The 15,225-nt window shown below is 38.6% G+C and overlaps 1 protein-coding gene across 1 annotated transcript in view; it reads right to left on the bottom strand.

Moving 5' to 3' along the window:
- Positions 1-15,225, bottom strand: part of ITPA (inosine triphosphatase) — a 460,036-nt gene that overhangs the window by 433,972 nt on the left and 10,839 nt on the right. The window contains exons 2-3 of the mRNA XM_053693229.1: positions 849-906; positions 704-768 (exon numbers count right to left, since the gene is read on the bottom strand). Of these exons, the coding sequence (XP_053549204.1) occupies positions 704-768; positions 849-906 (123 nt within the window). The remainder of the gene's footprint in view (positions 1-703; positions 769-848; positions 907-15,225) is intronic.

The following is a 15,225-nucleotide window of genomic DNA, read 5'->3' on the forward strand; positions in this document are numbered from 1 at the left end:
AAAAATAACATTTCTACATGGCTTTGTTTGGATGAATTCTTCCCATCTAAAGTTTTTTCCTTGTTTTTAGGAATTATTATTTTGGACTTTATTTTTATTTATTTTTTGTTTCTGGGCATTTTCAACATACTGTATGCTCCTTTTTTTTTACATTTTACCAGCATCGGCAAGAAAGAGGACGTTGTGTTTTGTATTGGACAGTTGGTGATTGTAACATGCATTCTGATTGCCCAGTCGCTCCTTTTCTCTACTAGTTAAATTTCAAACATTTTAACTTCTTTTCCGTTTGTTAAAAATTTCTATATTGATTGATGTTATTTGTTATGAACTTTTAAAGGCTGCATTGATCAGTAAAAGAAAGAGATAGCAAAATATTTGTCTCTGTGTCTTTAATAAAATCTAGATTATTCCTTCACAAAGTTAGGATAATCGAAATTATTTATATATGCAATGAGCTTAATGTACCTTTAGGTGAAAAAAAAAAGAAAATCTTGATTGGGTTAATAGGTTGTGCTGGCAAGCAAAGATAATGCATTTTGTCTTACGTCTACAATAAATTTAATTACTTTGCCAAAATAATTAATTATTTTGCTTTTGAAAATAACAGCATCTTTCAAAGCATATGATTTCCATACGAATGTGGCACCTCTTTTCTGCACAGTATTACTTATTGCTCAATATCAAGCTGTTTTGCATTGCATACCTGTCTCGCTGCCTCTTTGCATTTTTGAATTGAAATCTCCTCTGGTTCTCCTTGATATTCAGGTACTAAATTTTAAAAATACAAGTTAACAAATAATATTCCTTCGTTCATAAATGGGCTATTTTTACTGTGTAAGAAGACTTACAGTCTATATGTTTTGCCACCAGTTTGCAAGGAAATTTGTCTCCAAGAATTTGAATCACCTTGGTAAAATGAAAAGAAAAATGTTTAATATAATACAATTTTATCAAGATTATACCATGGTTCACTGACTGTTAGTTTATAATATACTTTTTTTTTTTAAAAGGGAACATTTAAGCCATTTAAAAAAAATAATACTGTATGTATATAAGTAGCAGGCAAATAGTAATTTCTGGCAAATAGTTTTTGAGACATTCTTTAAGCTTTAAAACCCATTTGCCTAGACAGAAGCCTTTTGCCTAACTACTATTCTGGGAAATAGTTTTCAGAAAGTCAAATAAGCTGTGCACAATTAATTACAAAATTTAAAGTCAAGGCACCCTGGGAAAGTAGCCCCTGCTTGTAAATGTGCCCCAGGCACCATGGGAAAGTGGTCCCTGCTTGCCAAAAGGTTCCCAGGATCCCCCCAGTAAAAGTGGCCCCTGATCGCCAATAGGTTCCCAGGCACCTTGGGAAAGTGGCCCCTGCTTGCCAATAGACTCCCAGAATGTGGTTCTTACTCGCCAATAGACTCCCAGACACCCCCCAAAAGTGTCCCCTGCTCCCCAATAAGTTCCCTGGACCCCCCCGGAAAGTGGACCCTGCTTGCCAATAGGCTTCAAGGCCCCTGAAAAAGTGGCCCCTGCTCACGTAAAGGCTTCCAGGCACCCCAGTAAAGTGGACCCTGCTTGCCAATAAGTTCCCAGGTCCTCCAAGAAAGTGGCCCCTGTTCACATAAAGGCTCCCAGGCCCCTGAGAAAGTGGTCCCCGCTCGCCAATAGGCTAAAATTGTTTAAGCTTTAAATACCATTTGCCTAGGGCCACATTCCTGGGGTGCCTGTGAACATATTGGTGAGCAAGGGGGACTTTCCCAGGGAACCTGGTAACCTATTTGTAACCAGGGGAAATTTTCTCTGGGTGCCTATTGGCGAGCAGGGGCCACTTTTCTGTGGTGTATGGGAGCCTACTGGTAAGCAGGGGCCACTTTCCCGGGGTGTCTGGGAGCATATTGGTGAGCAGGGGTCACTTTCTTGGGGTCCCTGGGAGTCTATTGGTGAGCAGAGGCCACTTTCCCCAGGGTGTCTGGGAGCCTATAGGCAAGCAAGGGCCACTTTCCCGGGGTGTCTGGGAGCCTAATGGTGAGCAGGGGCTACTTTCCTGGGATGTCTGGCAGCCTACTGATGATGAGCAGGGGCCACATTTCCAAAGTACCTAGGAGCATATTGGCAAACAGGAGCCACTTCCCAAGGATGCCTGGGAGCTTATTGGCAAGAAAGTCCCCTTTCCCGGGGGCCTAGGAACTTATTGGCGAGCATAGGCCACTTTTCCAGGGTGCCTAGAAGCCTATTGGTGAGCAGTGACCACTTTCCCAGGGTGCCTTGGAACAATCTCAAACAGTGGACACATTCTCAGGAGGGATAGGAGCCTATTGGTGAGCAGGGGCCACTTTCCAGGGGTGCTTGGGAGCATATTGGCAAGCAGGGGCCACTTTCCAGGGGTGCATGGGAGCCTATATGCAAGCAAGGGTCACTTTCCCGGGGTGTCTGGGAGCCTATATGCAAGCAAGGTTCACTTTCCCGGGGTGTCTGGGAGCCTACTGATAATGAGCAAGGGCCACATTCCCAAAGTGCCTGGGAGCATAATGGTAAACAGTAACCACTTTACAGGGTTTCTTGGGAGCCTATTGGCAAGAAGGTCCACTTTCCCAGGGGCCTGGGAACTTATTGGCGAGCATAGGCCACTTTCCCAGGGTGCCTAGGAGCCTATTGGTGAGCAGGGACCACTTTCCCAGGTTGTCTTGGAACATAATCTCAAGCAGGGGACACATTCTCAGGAGGGCTTGGAGCCTATTGGTGACCAGGGGCCACTTTCTTGTGGTGCCTGGAAGCCTAATAGTAAGCAGGGACTACTTTCGGGAGGGGGGTGTCTGGGAACATTATGGCAAGCAGGTGCCACTTTCCCGGGTTACATGGGAGTCTATTGATGAGCAGGGGACACTTTTCTGTGGTGTCTAGGAGCCTATTGGCAAGCAGAGAGCACTTTTTGCAAGCAAGGACCCATTTTCTGGGCGCATGGGAGCCTATTAGCAAGCAGGTGCCATTTTCCCAGGAGGTCCTTGGAACTTATTGGCGAGCAAGGGTCACTTTCTCAAAGTGCATGGGAACCTATCTGTGAGCAGGGGCCACTTTCCCAGGGTGCCTTGGCTTTGGAAAGCTGAAAAAATTGTGCACAGCTAATTTCCCTTTCTGAATAATTTGACTTTCTGAAAACTATTTGCCTGAATAGTAGTTAGGCAAAAGGCTTTTGCCTAGGAAAATGTTTTTTAAAGTTTCAAAAGCCATTTTCCTGAAATTACTATTTGCCTACCACATATACATACTATCCCATCTCTTGGAAACAAAGACTAGAACATATTTTTAAGGCAAATTACACCGAAACCTTAAAGTAATATATAAACATTGCATTGTGACTGTAAAGTCAAAAATAAAATGTTATGATTTAGATAGAACATTGAATTTTTTAAACAACTTTCTATTTCATTTCTGTTATCAAATTTGCTTCAGTGTGTATTTTGGTAGACTGAGGAGTAGCAGAGTACTACTGACACCTACTGATTGGTGGTTGCACATATATGCTTCTTGTCATTTGCTCAACAGATGTGTTTAGCTAGCTCCTAGAAGTGCATTGCTGCTCCTGAACCTACTCTTAAACAAAGACTACCAAGAAAATAAATCTGATAACAGAAGTAAAATGGAAAGTTGTTTAAAATATATTTGGATTAAACACTTCAATCTCATACTCAGGACTTCTATACAATACTGAAAACAGAAGATGAGATATTCATAGCCTGGGCTAATACTATGACACAAAATATGTCTTTTTTAAATTAAAGGATCTTTACAGCTATTGGTAAATTGTATTACAATGTTATAATGAACAGATCTACCAGTGCTTATTTAGTTTTAGTTTTTACATTTGTTATGCAAGGAAGGAAGGACAAGCCTGCACGACAGAGCTGTAAGACTGGTCTATAGAATGAACTTATGTACAACCTAAAGGGATAAAAAGGTCAAAACTGAAATGTGCATGGGTACATTTATAAAAAATGTAATCACTTTCACCTAGATTTAGAGTTCTGCGTTAGCCGTCAAAAGCAGAGTTAAGGGGTCCTAACGCTGCTTTTGGCCGCCCGCTAGTATTTAGAGTCAGGCAGGAAAGGGTCTAACGCTCACTTTCAAGCCGCGACTTTTCCATACCGCAGATCCCCTTATGCCAATTGCGTATCCTATCTTTTCAATGGGATCTTCCTAACGCTGGTATTTAGAGTCTTGGCTGAAGTGAGCGTTACACCCTCTACCGACAAGACTCCTAACGCCAAAAAAAGTCAGTAGTTAAGAGCTTTATGGGCTAACGCCGGTTTATAAAGCTCTTAACAACTGTGCTCTAAAGTACACTAACACACATAAACTACCTATGTGCCCCTAAACTGAGGTCCCCCCACATTGCCGCCACTGTAATAAATATTTTTAACCCCTAATCTGCCGACCGCACACCGCCGCCACCTACATTATCCCTATGAACCCCTAATCTGCTGCCCCTAACATCGCCGACACCTACATTATATTTATTAACCCCTAATCTGCCCCCCCAACGTCGCCGCTACCTAACTACACTTATTAACCCCTAATCTGCCGACCGGACCTCGCCGCTACTATAATAAATATATTAACCCCTAAACCGCCGCACTCCCGCCTCTCAAACACTATAATAAATTGTATTAACCCCTAATTTGCCCTCCCTAACATCGCCGCCACCTAACTTCAAGTATTAACCCCTAATCTGCTGACCGGAACTCGCCGCTACTCTAATAAATGTATTAACCCCTAAAGCTAAGCCTAACCCTAAACCCTAACACCCCCCCAAATTAAATATAATTTTAATCTAACAAAATAAATTTAAATCTTATTAACTAAAAGTATTCCTATTTAAAATTAAATACTTACCTGTAAAATAAACCCTAATATATCTACAATATAACGAATAATTATATTGTAGCTATTTTAGGGTTTATATTTATTTTACAGGCAACTTTGTATTTATTTTAACTAGGTACAATTGCTATTAAATAGTTATTTACTATTTAAGAGCTACCTAGTTAAAATAATTACAAAATTACCTGTAACCTAAGTTACAATTAAACCTAACACTACACTATCAATAAATTACTTAAATACATTACCTACAATTAAATAAACTAAACTAAATTACCAAAAAAACAAACACTAAATTACAAAAAATAAGAAAAGATTACAAGAATATTAGGCTAATTACACCTATTCTAAGCCCCCTAATAAAATAAAAAAGCCCCCCCAAAATAATAAAGGTCCCTACCCTATTCTAAATTACCAAGTAACCAGCTCTTTTACCAGCCCTTAAAAGGGCTTTTTGCGGGGCATGTCCCAAAGTAATCAGCTCTTTTGCCTGTAAAAAAAATAAATACAACCCCCCCAACATTAAAACCCACCACCCACATACCCCTACTCTAAACCAAACCCCCCTTAAATAAACCTAACACTACCCCCCTGAAGATCTCCCTACCTTGAGTCGTGTTCACCCAGCCGGGCCAAAGTCTTTATCCGATGGGGCAGAAGAGGACATCCGGACCGGCAGACATCTTCATCAAAGCGGCATCTTCTATCTTCATCCATCCGGAGCAGAGCCGAGCCATCTTCTTCCAGCCGATGCAGATCCATCCTTTTCAACCGACGCCTACTCACCGAATGAAGGTTCCTTTAAATGACGTCATCCAAGATGGCGTCCCTCGAATTCCGAATTCCCTCGAATTCTATCAGCCAATCGGAATTAAGGTAGGAAAAATCTGATTGGCTGATTAAATCAGCCAGATTGAGCTCGCATTCTATTGGCTGATCGGAACAGCCAATAGAATGCAAGCTCAATCTGATTGGCTGATTGGATATTTTTCCTACCTTAATTCTGATTGGCTGATAGAATCCTATCAGCCAATCGGAATTCGAGGGATGCCATCTTGGATGACGTCGTTTAAAGGAATCTTCATTCGGCAAGTAGGCGTCGGTGAAGAAGGATGGATCCGTGTCGGCTGGAAAGAAGATGGCTCCACTCCGGATGGATGGATGAAGATAGAAGATGCCGCTTGGATGAAGATGTCTGCCGGTCCGGATGTCCTCTTCTGCCCCATCGGATGAAGACTTCGGCCCGGCTGGGTGAACACGACTCAAGGAAGGGAGATCTTCAGGGGGGTAGTGTTAGGTTTATTTAAGGTGGGTTTGGGTTAGAGTAGGGGTATGTGGGTGGTGGGTTTTAATGTTGGGGGGGTTGTATTTTTTTTTACAGGCAAAAGAGCTGATTACTTTGGGGCATGCCCCGCAAAAAGCCCTTTTAAGGGCTGGTAAAAGAGCTGGTTACTTTTTAATTTAAAATAGGGTAGGGACCTTTATTATTTTGGGGGGCTTTTTTATTTTATTAGGGGGCTTAGAGTAGGTGTAATTAGCCTAAATATTCTTGTAATCTTTTTTTATTTTTTGTAATTTAGTGTTTGTTTTTTTTTTGGTAATTTAGTTTAGTTTATTTAATTGTAGGTAATTGTAGGTAAGTTATTTAATTAATTTATTGATAGTGTAGTGTTAGGTTTAATTGTAACTTAGGTTAGGATTTATTTTACAGGTAATTTTGTAATTATTTTAACTAGGTAGCTCTTAAATAGTAAATAACTATTTAATAGCAATTGTACCTAGTTAAAATAAATACAAAGTTACCTGTAAAATAAATATAAACCCTAAAATAGCTACAATATAATTATTCGTTATATTGTAGCTATATTAGGGTTTATTTTACAGGTAAGTATTTAGTTTTAAATAGGAATACTTTAGTTAATAAGATTTAATTTATTTTGTTAGATTAAAATTATATTTAATTTAGGGGGGTGTTAGGGTTAGACTTAGTTAATACATTTATTAGAGTAGCGGCGAGGTCCAGTCGGCAGATTAGGGGTTAATACTTGAAGTTAGTTGGCAGCGATGTTAGGGAGGGCAGATTAGGGGTTAATACTATTTATTCTAGTGTTTGCGAGGCGGGAGTGCGACGGTTTAGGGGTTAATACATTTATTATAGTGGCGGCGAGGTCAGGTCGGCAGATTAGGGCTTAATAAGTGTAGGTAAGGTAGCGGCGACATTGGGGGGGCAGATAAGGGGTTAATAAATATAATATAGGGGTCGGCGGTGTTAGGGGCAGCAGATTAGGGGTTCATAGGGATAATGTAGGTTGAGGTGGTGTACGGAGCGGCAGATTAGGGGTTAATAATAAAATGCAGGTGTCAGCGATAGCGGGGGCGGCAGAGTAGGGGTTAATAAGTGTAAGGTTAGGAGTGTTTAGACTCGGGGTTCATGTTAGGTGCAGACTTAGAAAGTGTTTCCCCATAGGAAACAATGGGGCTGCGTTGGGAGCTTAACACTGCTTTTTTGCAGGTGTTAGTTTTTTTTTCAGCCCAAACAGCCCCATTGTTTCCTATGGGGATATTGTGCACGAGCACGTTTTTCCAGCTTACCCCTACCGTAAGCAACGCTGGTATTGAGGGTTGAAGTGGCGGTAAATTATGCTCAACGCTCCCTTTTTGGAGCCTAACACAGCCCTTCAGACAACTCTCAATACCAGCGTTGTCTTAAAATAAGCGTTGAGAAAAAAAGCTGCGTTAGCAAATCATTTAATTTTATATGAGAAAGAAAACCAATTTTCGCAGGTCATAATTTCTGCCTATACTAGGTAATCCTGAATTTCACCCAGGGCTAATACAAGGGGTTTTCTCTTTTTGGATGACTTGTGGGCTTAGAACAGTTAGAGATTTATGTAAAGTGGATCCCTAGTAGTGAAATATTTTACTGATCTGAGTTTGGAATTTAATCTTCCGAGATCCACCTTCTTTGCTTACCTCCAGATCAGACTGCCTCATACATTTTCATGGAAAACTTCATACTGAGGCCTTTATCGAAAAATTGAACAAATCTATCTAGAGAAAATATTACATAAAGAGCCAGGCTAGTTGAAAAGACTGCAGTATCTGTAAACTGGAGGGAATCCCATTTAAAACTAAAGAATAGCGAAATGTAAAAATGTTATTTTTAAAGCAAAATGTAAAAAAGAAAACTGCCCGAGATGTAGTGCAATTTCTTTCATGAAAATTGGCAAGAGTCCATGAGCTAGTGACGTATGGGACATACAATCCTACTAGGAGGGGCAAAGTTTCCCAAACCTCAAAATGCCTATAAATACACCCCTCACCACACCCACAATTCAGTTTTACAAACTTTGCCTCCTATGGAGGTGGTGAAGTAAGTTTGTGCTACGATTTCTACGTTGACATGCACTTCTCAGCATTTTTAAGCCCGATTCCTCTCAGAGTACAGCAAATGTCAGAGGGATGTGAAGGAAGTATAACCTATTGAATGCAATGGTTTTCCTCATGGGAGATCTATTTCATAGGTTCTCTGTTATCGGTCGTAGAGATTCATCTCCTACCTCCCGTTTCAGATCGACGATATACTCTCATACCATTACCTCTACTGATAACTGTTTCAGTACTGGTTTGGCTATCTGCTATATGTGGATGGGTGTCTTTCGGTAAGTATGTTTTTTATTACTTAAGACACCCCAGCTATGGTTTGGCACTTTATGCATTTATATAAAGTTCTAAATATATGTATTGTACTTATATTTGCCATGAGTCAGGTTCATGTATTTCCTTGTGCAGACTGTCAGTTTCATATTTGGGGAAAATAAACATATTAAGAAATATTTTTTCTTACCTGGGGCTTAGTCTTTTTTTCAGATTGACTACATTTTTCTTGCAAATTGCGGGCAGTACTTGGCCTGCGGGTGCGCCTAATGCTAGACTTTATTGCGTCATTCTTGGCGCAATAATTTTTTGGCGCAAAAATACGTCCGTTGACGCAAGTTCGTCATTTCCGGCGTCGTAGTTGACGCTGAGTCCTTACACAGGGTTGCATCGTTAGTGACGCAAGTGTGTCATTTCCGGATGTTGTTGGCGCCAAAAAAATTTCAGTTAAGTTGTGCGTCATACTTGGCGCCAAATTTTTCATTAATTTATCACCCCATTGCTATTTGCCTCTTGCCTTTTTTCTATGTCAGTGGGCTATGCTATTTGCATTTTTTTCTCATTCCTGAAACTGTCATTATAAGGAAATTGATAATTTTGCTTTATATGTTGTTTTTTCTTTTACATTTTGGCAGATGTCTCAATCTGATCCTGTCTCAGGAGTATTTGTTGGAACTTTGCTGCCTGACATTGGTTCTACCAAAGCTAAGTGCATTTGTTGTAAGATTGTGGAAATTATATCTTGAATGTCATTTGTAATAGTTGTCATGATAAACTTTTACATGCAGAGAATGTATCCATCAGTAATAATACATTGCCAGTTGCAGTTCCTTCAACTTTTAATGTACATGATATACCTATGAGTTTAATAATTTGTTACTGATTCTATTCAGAAGGCTTTTGTCTGCATTTCCGCCTTCTAATAAACGTAAAAGGTCTTTTAAAACTTCTCATAAAGTTGATGAAATTTCAAAATGACCAACAACATAATGATTTATCCTCCTCTGATGAGGATCTATCTGATTCAGAAGATCCTTCCTCAGATATTGACACTGACAAATCTACTTATTTATTTAAAATAGAGTATATTCATTCTTTGTTAAAAGAAGTGTTAATTACTTTGGATATTGAGGCAGCCAGTCCTCTTGAAGATAAGACTCGTAAATGTTTAAATGCTGTTTTTCCTATTCCGGATGCTATTTCTAATACGATTTCTAAGGAATGGAATAAGCCAGGTAACTCCTTTTATTCCTTCTTCAAGGTTTAATTTTTTTTTTATCCTTTACCAGCAATTTCTATAGAGTTTTGGGAAAAGATCCCCAAAGTTGATGGGGTTATTTCTACTCTTGCTAAACGTACCACTATTCCTATGGAAGATAGTACTTCTTTTAAAGATCCTTTAGATAGGAAACTTGAATCTTATCGAAGGAAAGCCTATTTATATTCAGGTCATCTTCTCAGGCCTGCAATTTCTTTGGCTGATGTTGCGGCTGCTTCAACTTTTTGGTTGGAGAATTTAGCGCGACAAGGATTGGATTCCGACATATCTAGAATTGTTCACTTACTGCAACATGCTATTCGTTTTATTTGTGATGCCATTTTTGATATTATCAAAATTGATGTTAGATCCATGTCTTTAGCTGTATTAGCTAGAAGAGCTTTGTGGCTTAAATCTTGGAATGCTGAGTCTAGATTATTATCTCTTTCTTTCCAAGGTAATACATTTATTTGGTTCTCAGTTGGATTCTATTATTTCAACTGTTACTGGGGGAAAGGGAGTTTTTCTGCCTCAGGATAAAAAACCTAAGGGTAAATCTAAGGCTTCTAACCGTTTTCGTTGCTTTCGTTAAAATAAGGAACAAAAAACGAATCCTTCCCCCAAGGAATCTGTTTCCAATTGGAAGCCTTCCTCAAATTGGAATAAATCCAAGCCTTTTAAAAAACCAAAGTGAGCCCCTAAGTCCGCATGAAGGTGCGGCCCTCATTCCAGCTCAGCTGGTAGGGGGCAGATTAGGGTTTTTCAAGGATATTTGGATAAATTTTGTCCAAAATCAATGGATTCAGAGCATTGTCTCTCAAGGGTACCGAATAGGATTCAGAGTAAGACCTCCTGTGAGAAGATTTTTTCTCTCACGTATCCCAGCAAATCCAGTAAAAAGCTCAGGCTTTCCTGAAGTGTGTTTCAGACCTGGAGTCTTCAGGGGTAATCATGCCAGTTCCTTTTCAGGAACAAGGTCTGGGGTTTTATTAAAATCTATCCATTGTCCCAAAGAAGGTAAATTCATTCAGACCAGTTCTGTATATGAAAATTTTGAATTGTTATGTAAGAGTACCAACTTTCAAGATGGTGACTATACGTACTATTCTGCCTTTTGTTCAGCAAGGACATTATATGTCTACAATAGACTTGCAGGATGCATACCTTCATATTCCGATTCATCCAGAACATTATCAGTTCCTGAGATTCTCTTTTCTAGACAAGCATTACCAATTTGTTGCTTTTCCATTTGGCCTAGCAACAGCTCCAAGAATCTTTTCAAAGGTTCTAGGTGCCCTACTCTCTGTAATCAGAGAGCAGGGTATTGCAGTGTTTCCTTATTTGGACGATATCTTGGTACTAGCTCAGTCTTTACGTTCTGCAGAATCTCACACAAATCAACTAGTGTTGTTTCTCCAAAAACATGGTTGGAGGATCAATTTACCAAAAAGTTTGTCGATTCCTCAGAAGGGAGTCACCTTTTTAGGTTTCCAGATAGATTCAGTGTTCATGACTCTGTCTCTAACAGACAAGAGACATTTGAAATTGGTTGCAGCCTGTCGGCACCTTCAGTCTCAGTCATTCCCTTCAGTGGCTATGTGCATGGAAGTTTTAGGCCTCATGACTGCAGCATAGGACGCAATTCCTTTTGCTCATTTTCACATGAGACCTCTCCAGCTTTGTATGCTGAATCAATGGTGCAGGGATAATGCAAAAATATCACAATTAATATCCTTAAATCCCAATGTTCGACAATCTCTGACGTGGTGGTTAAATCACCTGTGTTTAGTTCAAGGGGCTTCCTTTGTTCAGCCAACCTGGACTGTGATCACTACAGATGCAAGTCTTTCAGGTTGGGGAGCTGTTTGGGGATCTCTGACAGCGCAAAGGGTTTGGAAAACTCAAGAGGCGAGATTACCAATCAATATTTTAGAACTCCGTGCAATTCTCAGAGCTCTTCAGTTTTGGCCTCTGTTGAAGAGAGAACCGTTCATTTGCTTTCAGACAGACAATATCACAACTGTGGCATATGTCAATCATCAGGGTGGGACTCACAGTCCCCAAGCTATGAAAGAAGTATCTCGGATGCTTGCTTGGGCGGAATCCAGCTCCTGTCTAATCTCTGTGGTGCATATCCCAGGTGTAGACAATTGGGAGGTGGATTATCTCAGCCGTCAGACTTTACATCCAGGGGGGTGGTCCCTCCATTCAGATATGTTTTCTCAGATTGTTCAGATGTGGGGTCTTCCAGAGATAGATCTGATGGCCTCTCATCTAAACAAGAAACTTCCCAGATACCTGTCCAGGGATGTTCAGGCAGAAGCAGTGGATGCGCTGACACTTCCTTGGTGTTATCATCCTGCTTACATTTTCCCGCCTCTAGTTCTTCTTCCAAGAGTGATCTCCAAAATCATCATGGAACAATCATTTGTGTTGCTGGTGGCTCCAGCATGGCCACACAGGTTTTGGTATGTGGATCTTGTTCGGATGACCAGTTTCCAACCTTGTTCACTTCTGTTAAGGCCGGACCTACTGTCTCAAGGTCCGTTTTTCCATCAGGATCTCAAATCATTAAAATTTGAAGGTATGGAAATTGAACGCTTAGTGCTAAGTCATAGAGGTTTCTCTGACTCAGTAATTAATACTATGTTACAAGCTCGTAAATCTGTCTCTAGAAAGATTTATTATCAAGTTTGGAAGACCTACATTTCATGGTGTTCCTCTCATAAATTCTCTTGGCATTCTTTTAGAATCTCTAGAATTTTACAGTTTCTTGAGGATGGTTTGGATAAGGGTTTGTCTGCAAGTTCCTTGAAGGGACAAATCTCTGCTCTGTTTTATTTCACAGAAAGATTGCTAAACTTCCTGATATTCTCTGTTTTGTACAGGATACTTGCTTGGGCATATTAAGCCCGTCATTAAATCAATTTCTCCTCCTTGGAGTCTTAATTTGGTTTTGAGGGTGTTACAGGCTCCTCCATTTGAGCCTATGCATTCTTTGGACATTAAGCTGTTTTTTATTTTATCCCTCCCTCTCTAGTGACACTTGCGTGAAGTTCCACATACTGTATTGGGTATTACTATCCCATACGTCACTAGCTCATGGACTCTTGCCAATTTACATGAAAGAAAACATAATTTATGCAAGAATTTACCTGATAAATTAATTTCTTTCATATTGGCAAGAGTCCATGTTATAACCATATGTGTTATAACCATATGTATGTGTTAATATGTATATTTATTTAACAAAGTTTTAAATGTTATCCTTTTATCCTCTCTATTTTTATTAGAGAATAATTTGTCCTATTTTATGTTATTTAATGATTTCCTTAAATCATTGAATTTTGCTTTCTTAAAATTAACAGTCTTAGTTAAACCTTTAAGACATTGCTTATGAAAAGTGATTTTAAATGTGACCATGTTATGATCACTGTTACCCAAATGTTCTTTGACTTTTATGTTTGATATTATATCTGTATTGTTTGATAGTATTAAATCCAATATAACTTTATTCCTAGTTGGCTCCTCTTAATTGTGACAAGAAGTTATCCCTGAGAACATTTAAAAATCTAATCTCCCTTATTAGTTTCATTGGCCCAGTTTATATCAGATTAGTTAAAATCTTCCATAATTATAGCACTGTTATTAGCAGCCTTTCCTATTTGCATTATTAGTTGAGTTTCCTCCATGTCACTAATGTTGGGGGGCTTATAAGCATGTTCCTAGCAATATTTTTTAGGGGTCCGCCGAATATTAAGGCCGATATTTGGAATTTCTGAAATAATCGGTTTTGGTCAGAAACTTACCAATATTGCCGACATAGAGCAAATTAAAAGTAATTTAGCTCTGTGTACTTCAGGGAAACTATGTCGTTTTAAAGGGACACTGAAACCAATTTTTTTCTTTCATGATTCAGATAGAGCATGACATTTTAAGCAACTTTCTAATTTACTCCTATTATCAAATTTTCTTAATTCTCTTGGTATCTTTATTTGAAATGCAAGAATGTAAGTTTAGATGCCGGCCCATTTTTGATGAACAACCTGGGTTGTTCTTGCTGATTGGTGGAAAAATTAAACAAAAAAAAAAAAAAAAAGCTTAGATGCCTTCTTTTTATCTGTTATCAGATGTAGTGATTGCACCACATCTTGATTTTGCAGCCTGATAGCACATATAAGTTGGACATAGCATAGCATCTAATAATAAATAGCACTGATAACAGAGTCCAATCCCAGGTGTTCCTGGGAGCTCAGTTACCAACTACCATACCTCCAATGGCAGGTCTGTAGATGGACTTGCATAAACAAACATATATGATTTGTAAAATGGAAAATGTGATCTTTAAGTGGCATTTAAAACTACATAGTTTCCCTGAAGCACACAGAACTAAATTACTTTTGATTTGCTCATAGGGGTCAGCAATACATAAAATCAATCTGCTTGCCAATTGCTGTCAGAAATAGAACATAATTTATTGTATTCTGATAAAGTTTACGCATTTGCAATACATTTCACTAAAGCTGCTATAGTTGACATTTTTTCATTTAAATATTTTATTTTCCCCTTTGATGGGCATAGAAAGAAAAAAAAAAATAAAATTGTAGTTCAGGCAAATCAATTAAATGTCCACAACAACAAACCTTGAGTAGAAAGCTATGCAGTATAGGAGACTAGTATCAATATTCTCTAGCAGTGGATAACAATGTTCTAACTATTAGGTGAGGCTGTTACACATATATAAAACTGCCCATAAGTGACATCATAAAGAAACTTGTAGTCCACTCCTCAGTACCAGGGAAGATATTTGCAATCCAGTAAATATATGAGCATACTAAAAATTAAAGCAAATAAATAAATTTAGCTCTGATATTCCAGCATGTCCTTTCTTTCCCTGTCAAGTGGAGATATATATATATATATATATATATATATATATATATATATATATATATATATATACATACACACACACACACACACACACACACACATATACATATACACACACAGTATATATAATTTTAATTTTTTTACTTTTAACCATTATCTGTAAAGTGTACCAAGTGAGCGTGTTTTTAGTGAAGTGGCAGCAATATATGAAGAAAAAAAAAAGCAGTCTAACAAGAGAACATGCTGAAATGTTATGCTTTCTGCACTATATTGTTGTTCTACTTAACTGGGAGTATTACATAAATTGTGTAGTGTCTAGCTTTGCAGTAGTGACTTACATTTAATTTTATATCAGTATGCAGTTTAAAGGTATTTTTTACTTTGTTCTATGTTTTGGAAAGCAATTTAAAAAGTTAATTTTCAAGCACTTTATTTTTCCTAGTTGTAGTTTACTTTTAATGTTTACATTTTTATTTTTTTTATATTTTTTTTGTGATTATGTAATAATTCACCTTTATTTTTTTATAAAACATTTTTTTTTG

The sequence above is a fragment of the Bombina bombina genome, chromosome 10, assembly GCF_027579735.1.
Source record: "Bombina bombina isolate aBomBom1 chromosome 10, aBomBom1.pri, whole genome shotgun sequence".
Lineage (NCBI taxonomy): Eukaryota > Metazoa > Chordata > Amphibia > Anura > Bombinatoridae > Bombina > Bombina bombina.